We start from the raw sequence: 15,000 nt of genomic DNA, 5'->3' as shown, positions 1-15,000 counted from the left end.
CTCTTGGCCATCTGTATGTCTTCTTTGGAGAAATGTCTATTTAGGTCTTCTGCCCATTTTTTGATTGGGTCGTTTTTTTGGTATTGAGCCACATGAGCTGTTTGTATGTTTTGAAGACTAATCCCTTGTCGGTTGCATTGTTTACAAATATTTTCTCCCATTTTGTGGGTTGTCTTCATTTTGTTTATGGTTTCTTTTGCTGTTAAAAACCTTTTCAGTTTAATTTGGTCCCATTTGTTTATTTTTGTTTTTATTTTCATTACTCTAGGAGGTGGGTCAAAAAAATCTTGCTGTGGTTTATGTCAAAGAGTGTTTTTCCTATGTTTTCCTCTAAGAGTTTTATAGTGTCCAGTATTACATTTAGGTCTTTAATCCATTTTGAGTTTATTTTTCTGTATGGTGTTAGGGAGTGTTCTGATTTCATTCTTTTACATGTAGCTATACAGTTTTCCCAGCACCACTTATTGAAGAGGCTGTCTTTCCTCCATTGTGTAGTCTTGCCTCCTTTATTGTAGATTAATTGATGATAGGTGTGTGGTTTATTTCTGGGCTTTCTATCCTGTTCCATTGAATTATATTTCTGTTTTTGTGCCAGTATGATACTGTTTTGATTACTGTAGCTTTGTAGTATGGTCTGAAGTCAGGGAGCCTGATTCCTCCAGCTTCGTTTTTCTTTCTCAAGAGTGCTTTGGCTATTCAGGGTCTTTTGTGTCTCCATACAGATTTTAAGATTTTTTGTTCTAGCTCTGTGAAAAATGCCATTGGTAATTTGGTAGGGATTTCATCAAATCTGTAGATCGTCTTGGGTAGTATAGTCATTTTGACAATACTGATTCTTCCAATCCAAGAACATGGTATATCTTTCCATCTGTGTCATCTTTGATTTCTTTCATCAGCATCTTATAGTTTTCAGAATAATGGTCTTTTGCCTCCTTAGGTAAGTTTATTCCTAGGTGTTTTATTCTTTTTAATACGATGGTAATTGGGATTGTTTCCTTAATTTCTCCTTCTGATCTCTCATTGTTAGTGTATAGACATGCAACAGATTTCTGTGTATTAATTTTGTATCCTGAAACTTGACTGAATTCATTGATGAGCTCTAGTAGTTTTCTGGTAGTATCTTTAGGATTTTCTATGTATAGTATCATGTCACCTGCAAACAGTGACAGTTTTACTTCTTCTTTTCCAGTTTGGATTCCTTTATTTCTTTTTTTTCTCTGATTGCCATGACTAGGACTTCCAAAACTGTGTTGAATGAAAGTGGTGAGAGTGGACATCCTTGTCTTGTTCCTGATCTTAGGGGAGGTGCTTTCAGCTATTCACAGTTGAGTATGACGTTAGCTGTAGGTTTGTCATATACAGCCTTTATTATGTTGAGGAAGGTTCTCTCTGTGCCCACTTTCTGTAGAGTTTTTATCATAAATGGGTGTTGAATTTTGTCAAAAGCTTTTTCTGCATCTATTGAGAGGATCATATGGTTTTTATTCTTCAATTTGTTGATGTGGTGTATCACACTGATTAATTTGTAGATACTGAAAAATCCTTGCATCCCTGGGATAAATTCCACTTGATCGTAGTGTATGATCCTTTTAATGTATTGTTGGATTTGGTTTACTAGTATTTTGTTGAGGATTTTTGCATCTGTGTTCATCAGTGATATTGGCCTGTAATTTTCCTTTTTTGTGGTATCTTTGTCTGGTTTTGGTATCAGGGTGATGGTGGCCTCATAGAATGAGTTTGGGAGTGTTCCCTCCTCTGCAGTGTTTTGGAATAGTTTCAGAAGGATAAGTGTTAGCACTTCTCTAAATGTTTGATAGAAGTCGACTGTGAAGCCATCTGGTCCTGGACTTCTGTTTGATGGGAGTTTTTAAAGCACAGTTTTAATTTCAGTGCTTGTGGTTGGTCTGTTCATATTTTCTATATCTTTCTGGTTCAGTCTTGGGAGATTATATTTTTCTAAGAACTTGTCCATTTCTTCTAGGTTTTCTATTTTATTGGCATATAGTTGCTTGTAGCAGTCTCTTATGATCCTTTGTATTTCTATGGTGATTGTTGTAACTTCTCCTTTTTCATATCTAATTTTACTGATTTGAGCCCTCTCCCTCTTTTTCTCGATGAGTCTGGCTAAAGGTTTATCAATTTTGTTTATCTTCTCAAAGAACAAGCTTTTAGTTTCATTGATCTTTTCTGTTGTTTTCTTTGTCTCTATTTCATTTCTTTCTGCTCTGATCTTTATAATTTTTTTCCTTCTACTAACTTTGGGTTTTGTTTGTTCTTCTTTTTCTAGTTGCTTTAGGTGTAAGGTTAGGTTGTTTATATGTGATTCTTCTTGTTTCCTAAGGTAAGATTTTATTGCTAGAAACTTCCCTGTTAGAACTGCTTTTGCTCCGTCCCATAGATTTTGGATCATTGTGGTTTGGTTTTCATTTGTCTGTTAGTATTGTTTTATTTCCTCTTTGATTTCTTCAGTGATCCATCAGTTGTTTAGTAACATATTGTTTAGCCTCCACATGTTTGTGTTTTTTACAGTTTTTTCTTGTAGTTGATTTTTAATCTCATAGCATTGTGGTTGGAAAAAATGCTTGATATGATTTCAGTTTCTTTAAAGTTACCAAGACGCTCTTTGTGATCAGTCCTAGAGAATATTCCATGTGCACTTCAGAGGAATGTGTACTCTGCTGCTTTTGAATGAAATGCTCTATAAGTATCAGTTAAGTCCATCTGGTCTAATGTGTCATTTAAGGCCTTTGTTTCCTTATTGATTTTCTGTCTGGATGATCTGTTCTTGGATGAAAGTGGGGTGTTAAAGTCCCCCACTATTATTGTATTACTGTCAATTTCTCCTTTTATGGCTTAGTATTTGCCCTATATATTGGAGTGCTCCTCTATTGGGTACATATATGTTTTTGATTGTTATAGCTTCTTCTTAGATCGATCTCTTGATCAATATGTAGTGTTCTTCTTTATCTCTTGTAACAGTCTTTATTTTAAAGTGTATTTTGTCTGATATGAGTATGGCTACTCCAGCTTTCTTTTGATTTCTATTTGCATGAAATATCTTTTTCCATCCTCTCACTTTCAGTCTGTATGTATCCCTAGATCTGAGGTGGGTCTCTTATAGACAACGTATATACGGATCTTGTTTTTGTATCCATTCAGGCAGTCTGTGTCTTTTGGTTGGAGCATTTAATCCATTTACATTTAAGGTAATTATCAATATGTGTGTTCCTCTTGCCATTTTTGTAATTGTTTTGGATTTTGGTGTTTTTTTGTGGGGTTTTTTTGGCTGCACCCCTTGTTTTCTGAAATCTTAGTACCCTGACCAGGGACTGCACTTGGGACATGGCAGTGAAAGTGCCAAGTCCTAACCACTGGCCCACCAGGCAATTCCCTAGATTTGTTTTTGTAGGTCTTTCTTCTTTCCTTCCTCTTTTGTTCTCTTATCTTGTGATTTGATGACTAACTTTAATGTTGTGTTTCGATTCCTTTTTCTTTTTTGTATCTATTGCAGATTTTCGGTTTATGGTTCCCATGAGCTATTGATATAGCAGTCTATATATAAAGAAGATTGCTTTAAGTTGCTAGTCTTTTAATTTCAAATGCAATTCCAATATCCTGCATTTGTGCTCTCCTCTTCTCACAGTTACTGGTTTTGATATCATATTTGTGTGCAGATGATTTCCTACATTAACTGTATGTTTGCCTTTACTGGTGAGCTTTCCATTCATAATTTTCTTGTTTCTAGTTGTGGCCTTTTCTTTTCCACCTAGAGAAGTTCCTTTAGCATTTGTTGCAAGGCTGGTCTGGTGGTGCTGAATTCTCTTGGCTTTTGCTTGTCTATAAAGCTTTTTATTTCTCCTTCAAATCTGAATGAGAGCCTTCGTGGGTAGAGTATTCCCGGTTGTAGGTTCTTTCCTTTCATCACTTTAAATATATCTTGCCACTGCCTTCTGGCCTGCAGAGTTTCTGCTGAGAAATCACTTGATAACCTTACGGGAATTCCTTTGTATGTTATTTGTTGCTTTTCCCTTGTTGCTTTTAATATCTTTTCTTTGTCTTTAATTTTTGTCAGTTTGATTACTGTGTGTCCTGGCATATTCCTCCTTGGGTTCATCCTACCTGGGAGTCGCTTTGCTTCCTGGACTTGGGTTACTGTTTCCTTTTCTATGTTCGGGAAGTTTTCAGCTATTATCTCTTAAAATATTTTCAAAGGTCCTTTCTCTCTCTATTCTCATTCTGGGAGGCCTATAATGTGAATGTTTGTGCATTTAATGTTGTCCCAGAAGTCTCTTAGACTGTCTTCATTTCTTTTCATTCTTTTCTCTTTATTCTGCTCCATGGCAGTGATTTCCACCATTCTGTCTTCCAGCTCATTTATCCATTCTTCTGCCTCAGTTGTTCTGCTATTGATTCCTTCTAGTGTGTTTTTTGTTTCAGTTATTGTATTGTACATCTCTGTTTGTTTGGTCTTTAGTTCTTCTATGTCTTTTTAAAACATTTCTTGTATCTTCTCAGTCTGTGCCTCCATTCTTTTCCTGAGATCTTGGAACATTTTCAATATCATTACTCTGAATTCTTTTTCCAGTAGATGGCCTATCTCCACTTCACTTAGTTGTTCTTCTGGTGTTTTATCTTGTTCTTTCATCTGGGACATATTCCTTTGCCATCTCATTTTGTCTAACTTTCTGTGATTGCGGTTTCCATTCTGCAAGCTGCAGGATTGTAGTTCTTCTTGCTTCTGCTGTCTGTCCTCTGGTGGATGAGGCTGTCTCAGAGGCTTGTGCAGGCTTCCTGCTTCCTGCCCACTGGCGGGCAGAGCTGGTTCTTGTCCCTCTGGGCAGGGCCATGCTCAGGAAGACTTTAAGCAGCCTGTCTGCTGATGGGTGGGACTGTATTCCCCACCCTGTTGGTTGTTTGGCCTGATGCATCCCAGCACTGGAGCCTACAGGCTCTTGGGTGGGGCTAGGTCATTGGGAGGAAATGGCAGCCTCCAGGAGTGCTCATGCTAATGATTACTCCCCACAACTACTGCTGCCAGTGTCTTTGTACCTGCAGTGAGCCACAGCTCCTCCCCTGCCTCTCCAGGAGACCCTCCAATACTAGCAGGTAGGTCTGGCCCAACCTCTTATGAGGTCACTGCTTTTTTTACCTGGGTTCTGGTGTACATGAGACCTCGTCTGTGCCCTCCAAGAGTGGAGTTTCTGTTTCTCCAGTCCTGTGGAATTCCTGTGATCAAACCCCGCTGGCCTTCAAAACCAGATTCTCTGGGGGCTCCTCCTCCTCTTACCAGGGCCCACGCTGGGAAGGCTGACATGGGACTCTGGACTTTCAGTCCTGTGGGAGAACTTTTCAGGTATAATTACTTTCTAGTTTGTGGGTCACCCACCCAGTGGGTATGGGATTTGATTTTATTGCAGCTGTGCCCCTCCTACCATCTTGTTGTGGCTTCCTCTTTGTCTTTGGATGTAGGGTATCTCTTTAGGTAGGTTCTAGTGTTTTATTGTCTATGGTTGTTCAGCAGTTAGTTGTGATTTTGGTGTTTTTGTATGAAGGAGTGAGTTCATGTCCTTCTACTCCCCCATCTTGCAACTGTCATCCTGCACCCATTTTTTATTCTAAAAATTTTATAGTTTTACAGACTACATTTTGATCTTTGATCCATTTTGTGTTAAATTTTATATATGGTATGAGGTAGAGGTTTAACTTCATTATTTTGCCTGTGGATATCCAGTTATCCCAGGACAATTTGTTGGAAGACTGTTCTTTCTATTGAATGATCTCGGCTCCCTTGTCAAAATCTAGTTAACCATAGATGCATGGGCTTATTTCTGGACTCTCAATTCCATTGCATTGATATATATGACCGTACGTATGCCAGTACCACATGGTCTTGATTACTGTAGCTTTGTAATAAGTTTTAAAATTGAGATGTGTGAGTCCGCCAACTATTTTTTTGAGATTGTCTGACTATTCTGGATCCTTGCATTTCTATATGAATTTCAGGATCAGATTTTCCATTTCTGCACAAAAAGAGGAGCTGGAATTTTGATAGGGTTTGTATTGATCCTGTAGATCAATTTGGAGAGTATTGTGGTCTTAACAATAGAGTATATATTTTCTCTATATAAGATTGTGCCATTTGCAAATGGAGATAGTTTTATTTTTTTCTTTCCAATTTGTTGCCGTTTGTTTCTTTTTCTTGTGTAATTGCTTTGGCTAGAACCTCCAGCCATGAGAGGTTGAATAGAAGTGATGAGAGCAGACATCCTTGTTTTGTTCCTGAGTTTAGAGGGTTAACTTTCAGTTTGGCACCATTAAGTATGATGTTAGCTGTGTGCTTTTCCTAAATGCCCATGATCAGGATGAGGAAATTCCCTTCTATTCCTGGTTTGTTGGGAATTTTTATCATGAAAATATGTTGAACTTGTTCAGTTGCTTTTTCTATATCTGTTGGAATAATCTTGTGGATTTTGTCCTTTATTCTATTACTAAGGTGTATTACATTGATTGATTTCAAATGTTGAACCAAGTTTTCCTTTGGGGGCTAAATTTCACTTGATCATGGTGTATAATCCTTTTCATATGTTGTTTGATTTGGCTTGCTATTATTTTGTTGAGGATTTAAAAATCTGTATTAATAAGGGTTATCCCATAGTTTTTTGGGTTTTTTTCTTGTGACATCTTTGGTTTTGGTATCAAGGTATTCAATAATATTGGCCTCTTAAAATGATTTGACAGTGTTCCCTCTCCTTCTATTTTGAGAAGACTTTGTGAGGGATTGGTGTTAATTCTTTCAGTGTTTCGTAGAATTCAACAGTGAAGCCATCTGGTTCTAGGTTTTTCTTTGTGGGGAGTGTTTTGTTTTTAATTATTATTATTATTGACCCAGTCTCTTTATTTGTTATAGTTCAATTCATATTTCTACATTTTTTTTTTTTTTGAGTTTCAGTCATTTGGGTCTTTCTAGGATTTGTCCATTTCATCTAGGCTATGTAATTTATTGGGATGCAGTTGTTCATAGTAGCCCCTTTTTTATTTCTGGAAGTTCAATATAATGTCTCTTCTTTCATTTCTAATTTTAACAATTTGTGTATTCTTTTTTTTTTCTTGGTTAATACCACAGCGGTTTGTCAATTTTGTTGATCTTGTCAAAGAACCAACTTCTGGTTTTACTGATTTTCTCTATTGTTTTTCTAGCCTCTGTTTTATTTCTGCTATAATCCTTATTATTTTCTTCCTTTTGCTTGCTTTGAGTTTAATTTGCTTTTCTTTTTCTAGATTCTTAAGATGGATGCTTAGGTTATTGATATGAGATATTTCTCTTTTTTTAAATATAAGTTTATACAGCTACAGATTTTCCTCTAAGCACCACTTTAGCTGCATACCATACATTTTGTTTATCATGTTATATTTTCATTTTCATTCATCTCAAAATATTCTTTAATTTCCTTTGTAATTTCCTCTTTGACCCATTGGTTATTTAGAAATATGTTGTTGAATTTCCCCATATATGTGAATTTTCCAAATTTCCTTATTTTATTCATTTAATTTTATTTTATTGTTGCTGGAGAACATACTTTATATAATTTCAGTCCTTTCAAATTTATTGAGAGTTGTTTTATGGTTTAACATGTGGTATATCCTAGAGCATGCTTCATGTGCACTTGAGAAAAATGTGTATTCTATTATTGTTTGGAGGAGTGTTCTAAAGATGTCTGTTAGGTCCAGTTGCTTTATAGTGTTGTTCAAGTCATCAGTTGTTTCTTCATTGATCATCTAACTGTTCCACCTATTATTGAAAGAGGGATATTAAGTCTTTGACTGTTACTGTTGAATTGTTATTTCTCCCTTCAATTCTGTCAGTTTTTGCTGTATTGTTTTTGCTTCATTGGGGTTGTGTTGTTAGATGCAAATGCATTTATAAATGTTTATCTTTTTAATGGGTTGATCCTTTTTTCAATATATAATGTCCTTCTTTATCTCACAGATTTTTGTCTTAATATCTATTTTGTCTCATGTTAGTGTAGCCACTTCAGCTCTTTTCAGATTACTGTTTACATCATATATCTTTTTCCATCCTTTTATCTTCAACCCATTTGTGTCTTTGGATCTAAAGTGTGTCTCTTATAAATAGCATACAGTTGGGTCTTTGAAAAAATTTATTTTGCCTGTCTTTGCTTCTTAGTTGGAGTGTTTAATCCATTAATATTTAACATAATTACCCATAAGGTAGGATTTACATCTGCTACTTTACTATTTTTTTGTATGTTTTATGTGATATTTGTTCCTCTGTTTCTCTAGTACTGCCTTCCTTTGTGTTAAGTAGATATTTCTGGTGCACTGTTTTAATTCCCTTAACCTTTCTTTTACTATATATTTTTGATTTATAGATAACAGAGTTACAAACAAAAACTACATATTTATATGTCTTCTACATGTACCTATGTTGCTACATTTTCTGGTACCCTTTATTTCTTTATGTGGATTCCAGTTATTATCTAATTCCCTTTTATTTCAGCCTGAAGAACTCCCTTTAGCATTTCTTACAGGGCATTTTTTTCTAGCCTCACAGTCTAGACCCCACCAAAGGGTGGACACTGGTAAATTATCCCACACAATTTAAATTGGGATTAAAGAGAACTGACATCTTAGCAATATTGTATCTTCCTAATACAGGGACACAGTATGTCTCACCATTTTATTTAGGCTTTTGATTTATCTTGTCAGCATACTGTAATTTTCAGCATGTCAAATATTGGACATATTTTTTCTTAGATTTGTACCTAAGAATTTCATGGATTTTGGTACTGTTATAAATGGAACTTTTAAGAAATATCAATTTCCAATTGTTTGTTGCTAATATATAGAAATACAATTGATTTGACCCTGTATCCTTCAACCTTACTAAACTCACTTATTCTAGGATTTCTTTTGTAGATTCTTTGGGATTTCCTATGTAGACTATCATGTCTGTTGTAAGTAGAGACAGTTTTATTTCTCCCTTTCCAATTTCTATGCTTTTTATTACTTTTTCTTACCTTGTTGCACCAGCTAAGGCCTCCCGTATGATACTGAATAGGAATGGCAAGAGCAGATATCCTTGCCTTTTTCCCAGTCTTAGGGGAAAACATTCAGTCTTCCACCAATACTGATATTAGTTGTAGGTTTTTACAGACATAATTTATCACACAGAGATGGTTCCCTTTCATTTCTAGGTTACTGGGTTTTTATCATAAATTAATTTGAATTTTGTGAAATGCTTTTTCTGTGTGTGTCTACTGAGATGGTCATATGGTTTTTCTTCTATAGTCTACTGATGTGGTGAATTATAGTAATTAATTTTGAATGTTGAACAAGCCTTGTATTACCAGAATAAACTACACTTAGTCCTGATTTGTTATCCTTTTATATATTGCTGGATTCATTTTGCTAATATTTTTTGGAGTATTTTTGCATCTATATTTATATGCTTGAGTTAATATATAAATAAGTACCAAGTACCAGAAGGACTTTCACTTCTAGTAAATGTACACTATGCAATTTGTAATAACTCTCCTGCTAAAGACAACTAAAAAGCAGTGAAACATATTCATAAGATACCATTTATTTTACAGTTAAAAATGTCATTTTAAAAAAAAGATAATATTTTTGGATCTGGCATAGAATTCTTTTCTCTTTTTTCTTCTAAAGGTAGACATAAATGCATTAACCTGCAACCTGCAGACTCTAGAGGAAAAGAATAAGCAACTGGCAGATCAAATTGCTTCCCTAGAACTTGAGCAAGCAACTTCTGATTACCATTGGGGGTATAAAAAGTCAGTCTAAAGTAGCAATTAATGACTATGAGTTTTAAAAAAACAATCAGAAATCAGGAGATGGGTTTCCTTCTTTTTTTTTTTTTTTTTTGATAATTATCACAAGTCTGAATAATGCAGGCTAAATATGTCAGAGAGCCCTATGGTATTCAGACAATAGAGGATTTAGGAAAACAAGAGTTTAAGACAGCCTTTAAATGTCTGCCTACACAGATGATCTATAATGCTGAAAAGCACCAATATTTCTAATGTTTTAAAATATTTTCTTTTCCATAAATTGTGAGGAACGAACTTGTATTTTTTTTCTCTTTCTGACAGTTCCATCCATTAGGAAATCAATAGTAAGTTGGATTCCTAAAAGCTATTTGACAAGGTCAATCCATTACAAATAAATGGTAGAATTCTTAAAACATCTCCAGGTGAAGGAGACTTAAAGAGATGATTGTTATGTTAAACAGCTAATAAGTTTTCCATGTGCTTCTGAATACTTGAGAAAGAATTAGCCATTGCTTCTATAACATGCAAATCATCTTTCAAAATTCCAAAGAAGGCCCTGATGTGAAGCCTGCCTTAATCTGAACTAAATTCTTTCAAACTCTGTCATAAGATGCTCATTACTTCAACTATAAAAAATTACAGACTAAATCTAAATCCTGGGACTTCCCTGGTGGTGCACTGGTTAAGAATCCGCCTGCCAATGCGGGTTCGAGCCCTGGTCCAGGAAGATCCCACATGCCGCGGAGCAACTAAGCCCATGCGCCACAACTATTGAGCCTGCGCTCTAGAGCCTGCGAGCCACAACTGCTGAGCCCTCGTGCCACAACTACTGAAGCCCGCATGCCTAGAGCCTGTGCTCTGCAACAAAGAGAAGCCACCGCAATGAGAAGCTCATGCACCCCAATGAAGAGTAGCCCCCACTCACTGCAATTAGAGAAAGCCCGTGCGCAGCAACAAAGACCCCATACAGCCAAAAATAAATAAATAAAAATTAAAAATATATGTATAAATACTCTTACATTTTCACGACTTTAGAGCCAGACTATCTATGTTTCAATTTTGGCTGTGACCTTGGGTGTGATCCTTAACCTCTCGGAGCCTGAGTTTCTTAATCTGTCAAAATGGGGATAATCATACTATTATTAGGAGGTTGTTGAGGTTAAGTAAGTTAATACATGTAAAGCATGTAGAGCATTGCTAACATTTATTGAATTCTTAGTATCTCAACTGTCTCAGAAGAAAGCTTGTAAGTTCCTATCAGAGCAACAAGGTTCCTTAACTCTAATTCCTGGTACTGTCTCAAACCACGCCTCCCTCCCCCAAGATTAAAGATTCATCCATGTCCTTTCCTATTGGCCAGGCCTCTGCTAGGCTTATCCACCCACCTGGTTTGGGTCTCTCTGGAGACCATATCTCAGTCTGCATGATTCTTTCATGTCTCTACTGCCAGTGAGCAGGCCTGTGGCCTTAACCTATTAGTGACTTTGATGGGTCTTGCAAATGATTTGCTCAATGTTGATTCTTGCTTGTCCACAGCACCCCTTGATTAAGGTCTCCCCGTGATATCCCATACCTCAATTCCAGCTTATATGTCTATGCATAGAATCTTCTCTGACCAAGCCTGCCTGGAAGTGCTTCACTTGGCTGTATGAGTCTTGAGGAAAGAGGTTAAGAACTTTTTTTTTTTCCAATCCCAGCAATGTCATTAAACCTATTGCCATTCAATGCCGGCAGTATATTTTTGTTCTTTGAGAATTAACACTTGAAATTCTCAATGAAAACTACCCTCTAGTATAACCTCTTACTGATTTTTAGAGATATACATATGAGTGTGTGTTGTGTATGCCACACCACACATTTAAATTCAGACCTGGTTAAGATACTTGGCTCCATTTACTGTGTGATCTGGGCAAGTTCTTAACCTCTATGGCCTTCAGCGCCAAGGGGATCTCCCCTAACTGTGGGGTTCTACTGTACATACCCATATCAAAATAGTTACTACATTTCTAACTACTAAGTTAGAAATTGACCTGCTTATGCATCTGCCTTCACTCTCTTCTAATGCAAGAAGAGTAGTTACTCATCTGTATACTCCCTTGCCTACCATAGCGCCTAATACATAATAGGTGTTTAAGAAATGTCTATTCGGTAGAGCACAAAGAGGGTCATGTCTGTCTTACCAGGCTGTGAGGATTAAATGTCATACTGTGAGTAAAGTGCCCCTCACAGGGCCAACATATACAGTATACTTGTATAAATATCATTTCTTCTTTTTCTCACACTTCCTAATTTTAGGTTTATGTTTGCCATTTCAGACTTTAATGACTGTGTAATTTTTAAAAATTTTTATTGAAATATAGTTGATTTACAATGTTGTGTTAATTTCTGCTGTACAGCAAAGTGATTCGGTTATACTTTTATATTTTTAAATATTCTTTTCCATTGTGGTGTATCACAGGATATTGAATATAGTTCCCTGTGCTATACAGTAGGAACTTGTTGTTTATATATCCTATATATAATAGCTTGCATCTGCTAACCCCAAACTCCCACTCCCTCCCTCCCCCATTCTCCCCTCCCCCTTGGCAACCACAAGTCTGTTTGCTATGAATGATGGTGTAATTTAAGTCCGTTACCACAGGCAGTCATGCAGGGAAACACAATGAGAAAAGATCCAAATGTGAGAAGGTTACTATTCCTGGATTCAAGTTAAATGACTATTTGCCCCACTTCTCATTTGTATTTTAAACACACATTTTCAAATGGTAGCACCAGACAGAAGTAGGATTAGTTGCATACACGACTAGGATTATAATGACTTGAAATTAAACAATGTATTAAATGTAGTATTTCTTAAAACTAGAGTGACATTCAGTCAGTGTATACTTGTGAGGGTGACAGAGTTGGTTCCATTTGCGGGGGCCTATGTCATACTGGTTGTTAAACATTTTGAATAAAATTCCTACTTAACAATCTACTTATAAAACAGCTTTGCCAAGATGCTACTATCTCTTGGTTTTATGTATCCTTCTAACAGCTTCTGCTAACTTTTAGAGCTTACCCAGATTTTTAAAATTATTTTAGAAATCACTTTGTGGCTTACTGTTGATCCTTGTCAACCTACCTTTCATATCTTAAGATAATTCTTTCTGTGTTAGCTTCCTGCTTTTCCAAGAAGTGATGTTTTTGTGCTTGAGTTAAGATGTATATTCTAACCATTAGCATTTTTCTTGGTATGCTGTTTCTCAGGTAATACTCCAGTTTCCGTTTTGCTCTGTATATTAATAATCTTTATAGTATATTGCCAAGATTATTTAAGCAAAGGTTACATTGAGTTCTGCATTCCACAACTCAGAATCTGAGATATTCACTCATTTAAGTGGTCTCTCTCTAATTTCTGGTGTTCCATCAATTTTCTTAAGTACAGGGCCTATTTAAATAATATGAAAACAGTAATTTAAGTTACTGCCTTAACATCTACTTTTCTTTAGCAACTGGAACAATTTATTTTTGTTTGTCATAAATTTAAATAAGTGACTTTGTGTCAAACAGTATCACATTTTGATTTTTCTTAGTTTTCACTTATCAGTGCATTAGTGTTTTCTTTGGTGGCAAAAAGGGGAAATTATTTTTAAAGTGTATTTGAAAGAGTAATAGAATTCTTTATGCCTTTGCCTAAAAGAGGGAATTTTATTGAGGAAAAAAGTGCCATTATTTTAAAAATTCTTGGACACATTTTATAAGAGACCCAGACTATCCAAGTTATTTAAAAAAATTAAAAGTCTTCCACATTCCAAGAAGGCAAGCAAAGTTATTTTTGAGTGTTTTTATTTGTAATAGCTAGCATATTTTTGGTTAAATCTGGCTGTTGACTTTTTATAAGCTATACCTACATTTTGCAACACATTGGGCACTTTGATTTATAGGACTTGGAACTGAATTTTAAGTTTTAAATAATTCAGCTTTTATGGTTGTGGTGTAGCTTTGTTTTTGTAGCATTATTGGCCATCCTTGTGATATATTTTCTGCTGAAGGCTTGATCAAAACATAATCCCAAATGTTGCATTCATGGGATGATTTTACATCATAGTTTCCAAAATGAAAAATATTGTGGTAAAGGAGGACTGTATGTCTTCCACAGACGGAAAATTAATTGATGACTAATGTTATGATAATATATTATTACTAGCCTCCTATTTATTGATAGCAGTGTACATTTTCCTTAGGTTATTTTGAAACCAATACTTTATTGGTCTGAATGCTTTAAAAAAATATTTTCCTTTGCTTTAGTGGGAGCAACACGCAACGATTGAAAGTGAATGGACCTAGAGTCTGTCATACAGAGTGAAGTAAGTCAGGAAGAGAAAGACAAATACCATATGCTAACACATATATATGGAATCTAAAAAAAAAAAAATGGTACTGATGAACCTAGTTGCAAGACAGGAATAAAGATGTAGACATAGAGGAACTTCCCTGGTGGCTCAGTGGTTGAGAATCTGCCCCCCAATGCGGGGGACACAGGTTCGAGCTCTGGTCTGGGAAGGTCCCACATGCCGCGGAGCAGCTGGGCCCCGTTCTGGAGCCTGCAAGCCACAACTACTGAGCCCGTGTGCCACAGCTGCTGAGGCCTGCGTGCCTGGAGCCTGTGCTCTGCAACGGGAGAGGCCACCACAATGAGAGGCCCACACACCTCAAGGAAGAGTGACCCCCACCCGGCGCAACTAGAGAAAGCCCGCGCGCAGCAATGAAGACCCAACACAGCCAAAATACATAGATAAATAAATTAGTTCCTTTAAAGAAAAATGCAGACATAGAGAATGGACTTGAGGACATAGGGTGGGAGGGGGAAGCTGGGGCAAAGTGAGAGTAGCATCGACATATATACACTACCAAATGTAAAATAGCTAGTGGGAAAACAGCAGCATAGCACAGGGAGATCAGCTCGGTGGTTTGCGATGACCTAGAGGGGTGGGATAGGGAGGGTGGGAGGGAGGCTCAAGAGGGAGGGGATATGGGGACATATGTATGCATATGGCTGATTCAGTTTGTTGTACTAACACAGAAACTAACACAGTATTGTGAAGCAATTATACTCCAATAAAGATCTATTTAAAAAAATTTTTTTTGAAAAAGTGAAACTTTAAAAAACTGGAAGTATGAATATGTATAAGTAGGTATGAAATAA

At 36.3% G+C, this 15,000-nt stretch overlaps 1 protein-coding gene across 1 annotated transcript in view; it reads left to right on the top strand.

Annotated features, from left to right (window-relative positions):
• CCDC150 (coiled-coil domain containing 150) overlaps window positions 1-15,000 on the top strand; it is a 90,749-nt gene that overhangs the window by 32,570 nt on the left and 43,179 nt on the right. Inside the window, 1 exon segment of the mRNA XM_007465706.1 lies at window positions 9,691-9,819. Coding sequence (XP_007465768.1) covers window positions 9,691-9,819 — 129 coding nt within the window.

The sequence above is a fragment of the Lipotes vexillifer genome, unplaced genomic scaffold, assembly GCF_000442215.2.
Source record: "Lipotes vexillifer unplaced genomic scaffold, Lipotes_vexillifer_v1.1 scaffold113, whole genome shotgun sequence".
In the NCBI taxonomy this organism is placed as follows: domain Eukaryota; kingdom Metazoa; phylum Chordata; class Mammalia; order Artiodactyla; family Lipotidae; genus Lipotes; species Lipotes vexillifer.
The sequence above is the reverse complement of the archived record's forward strand: the minus strand, read 5'-3'. Positions and strand labels throughout refer to the sequence as shown.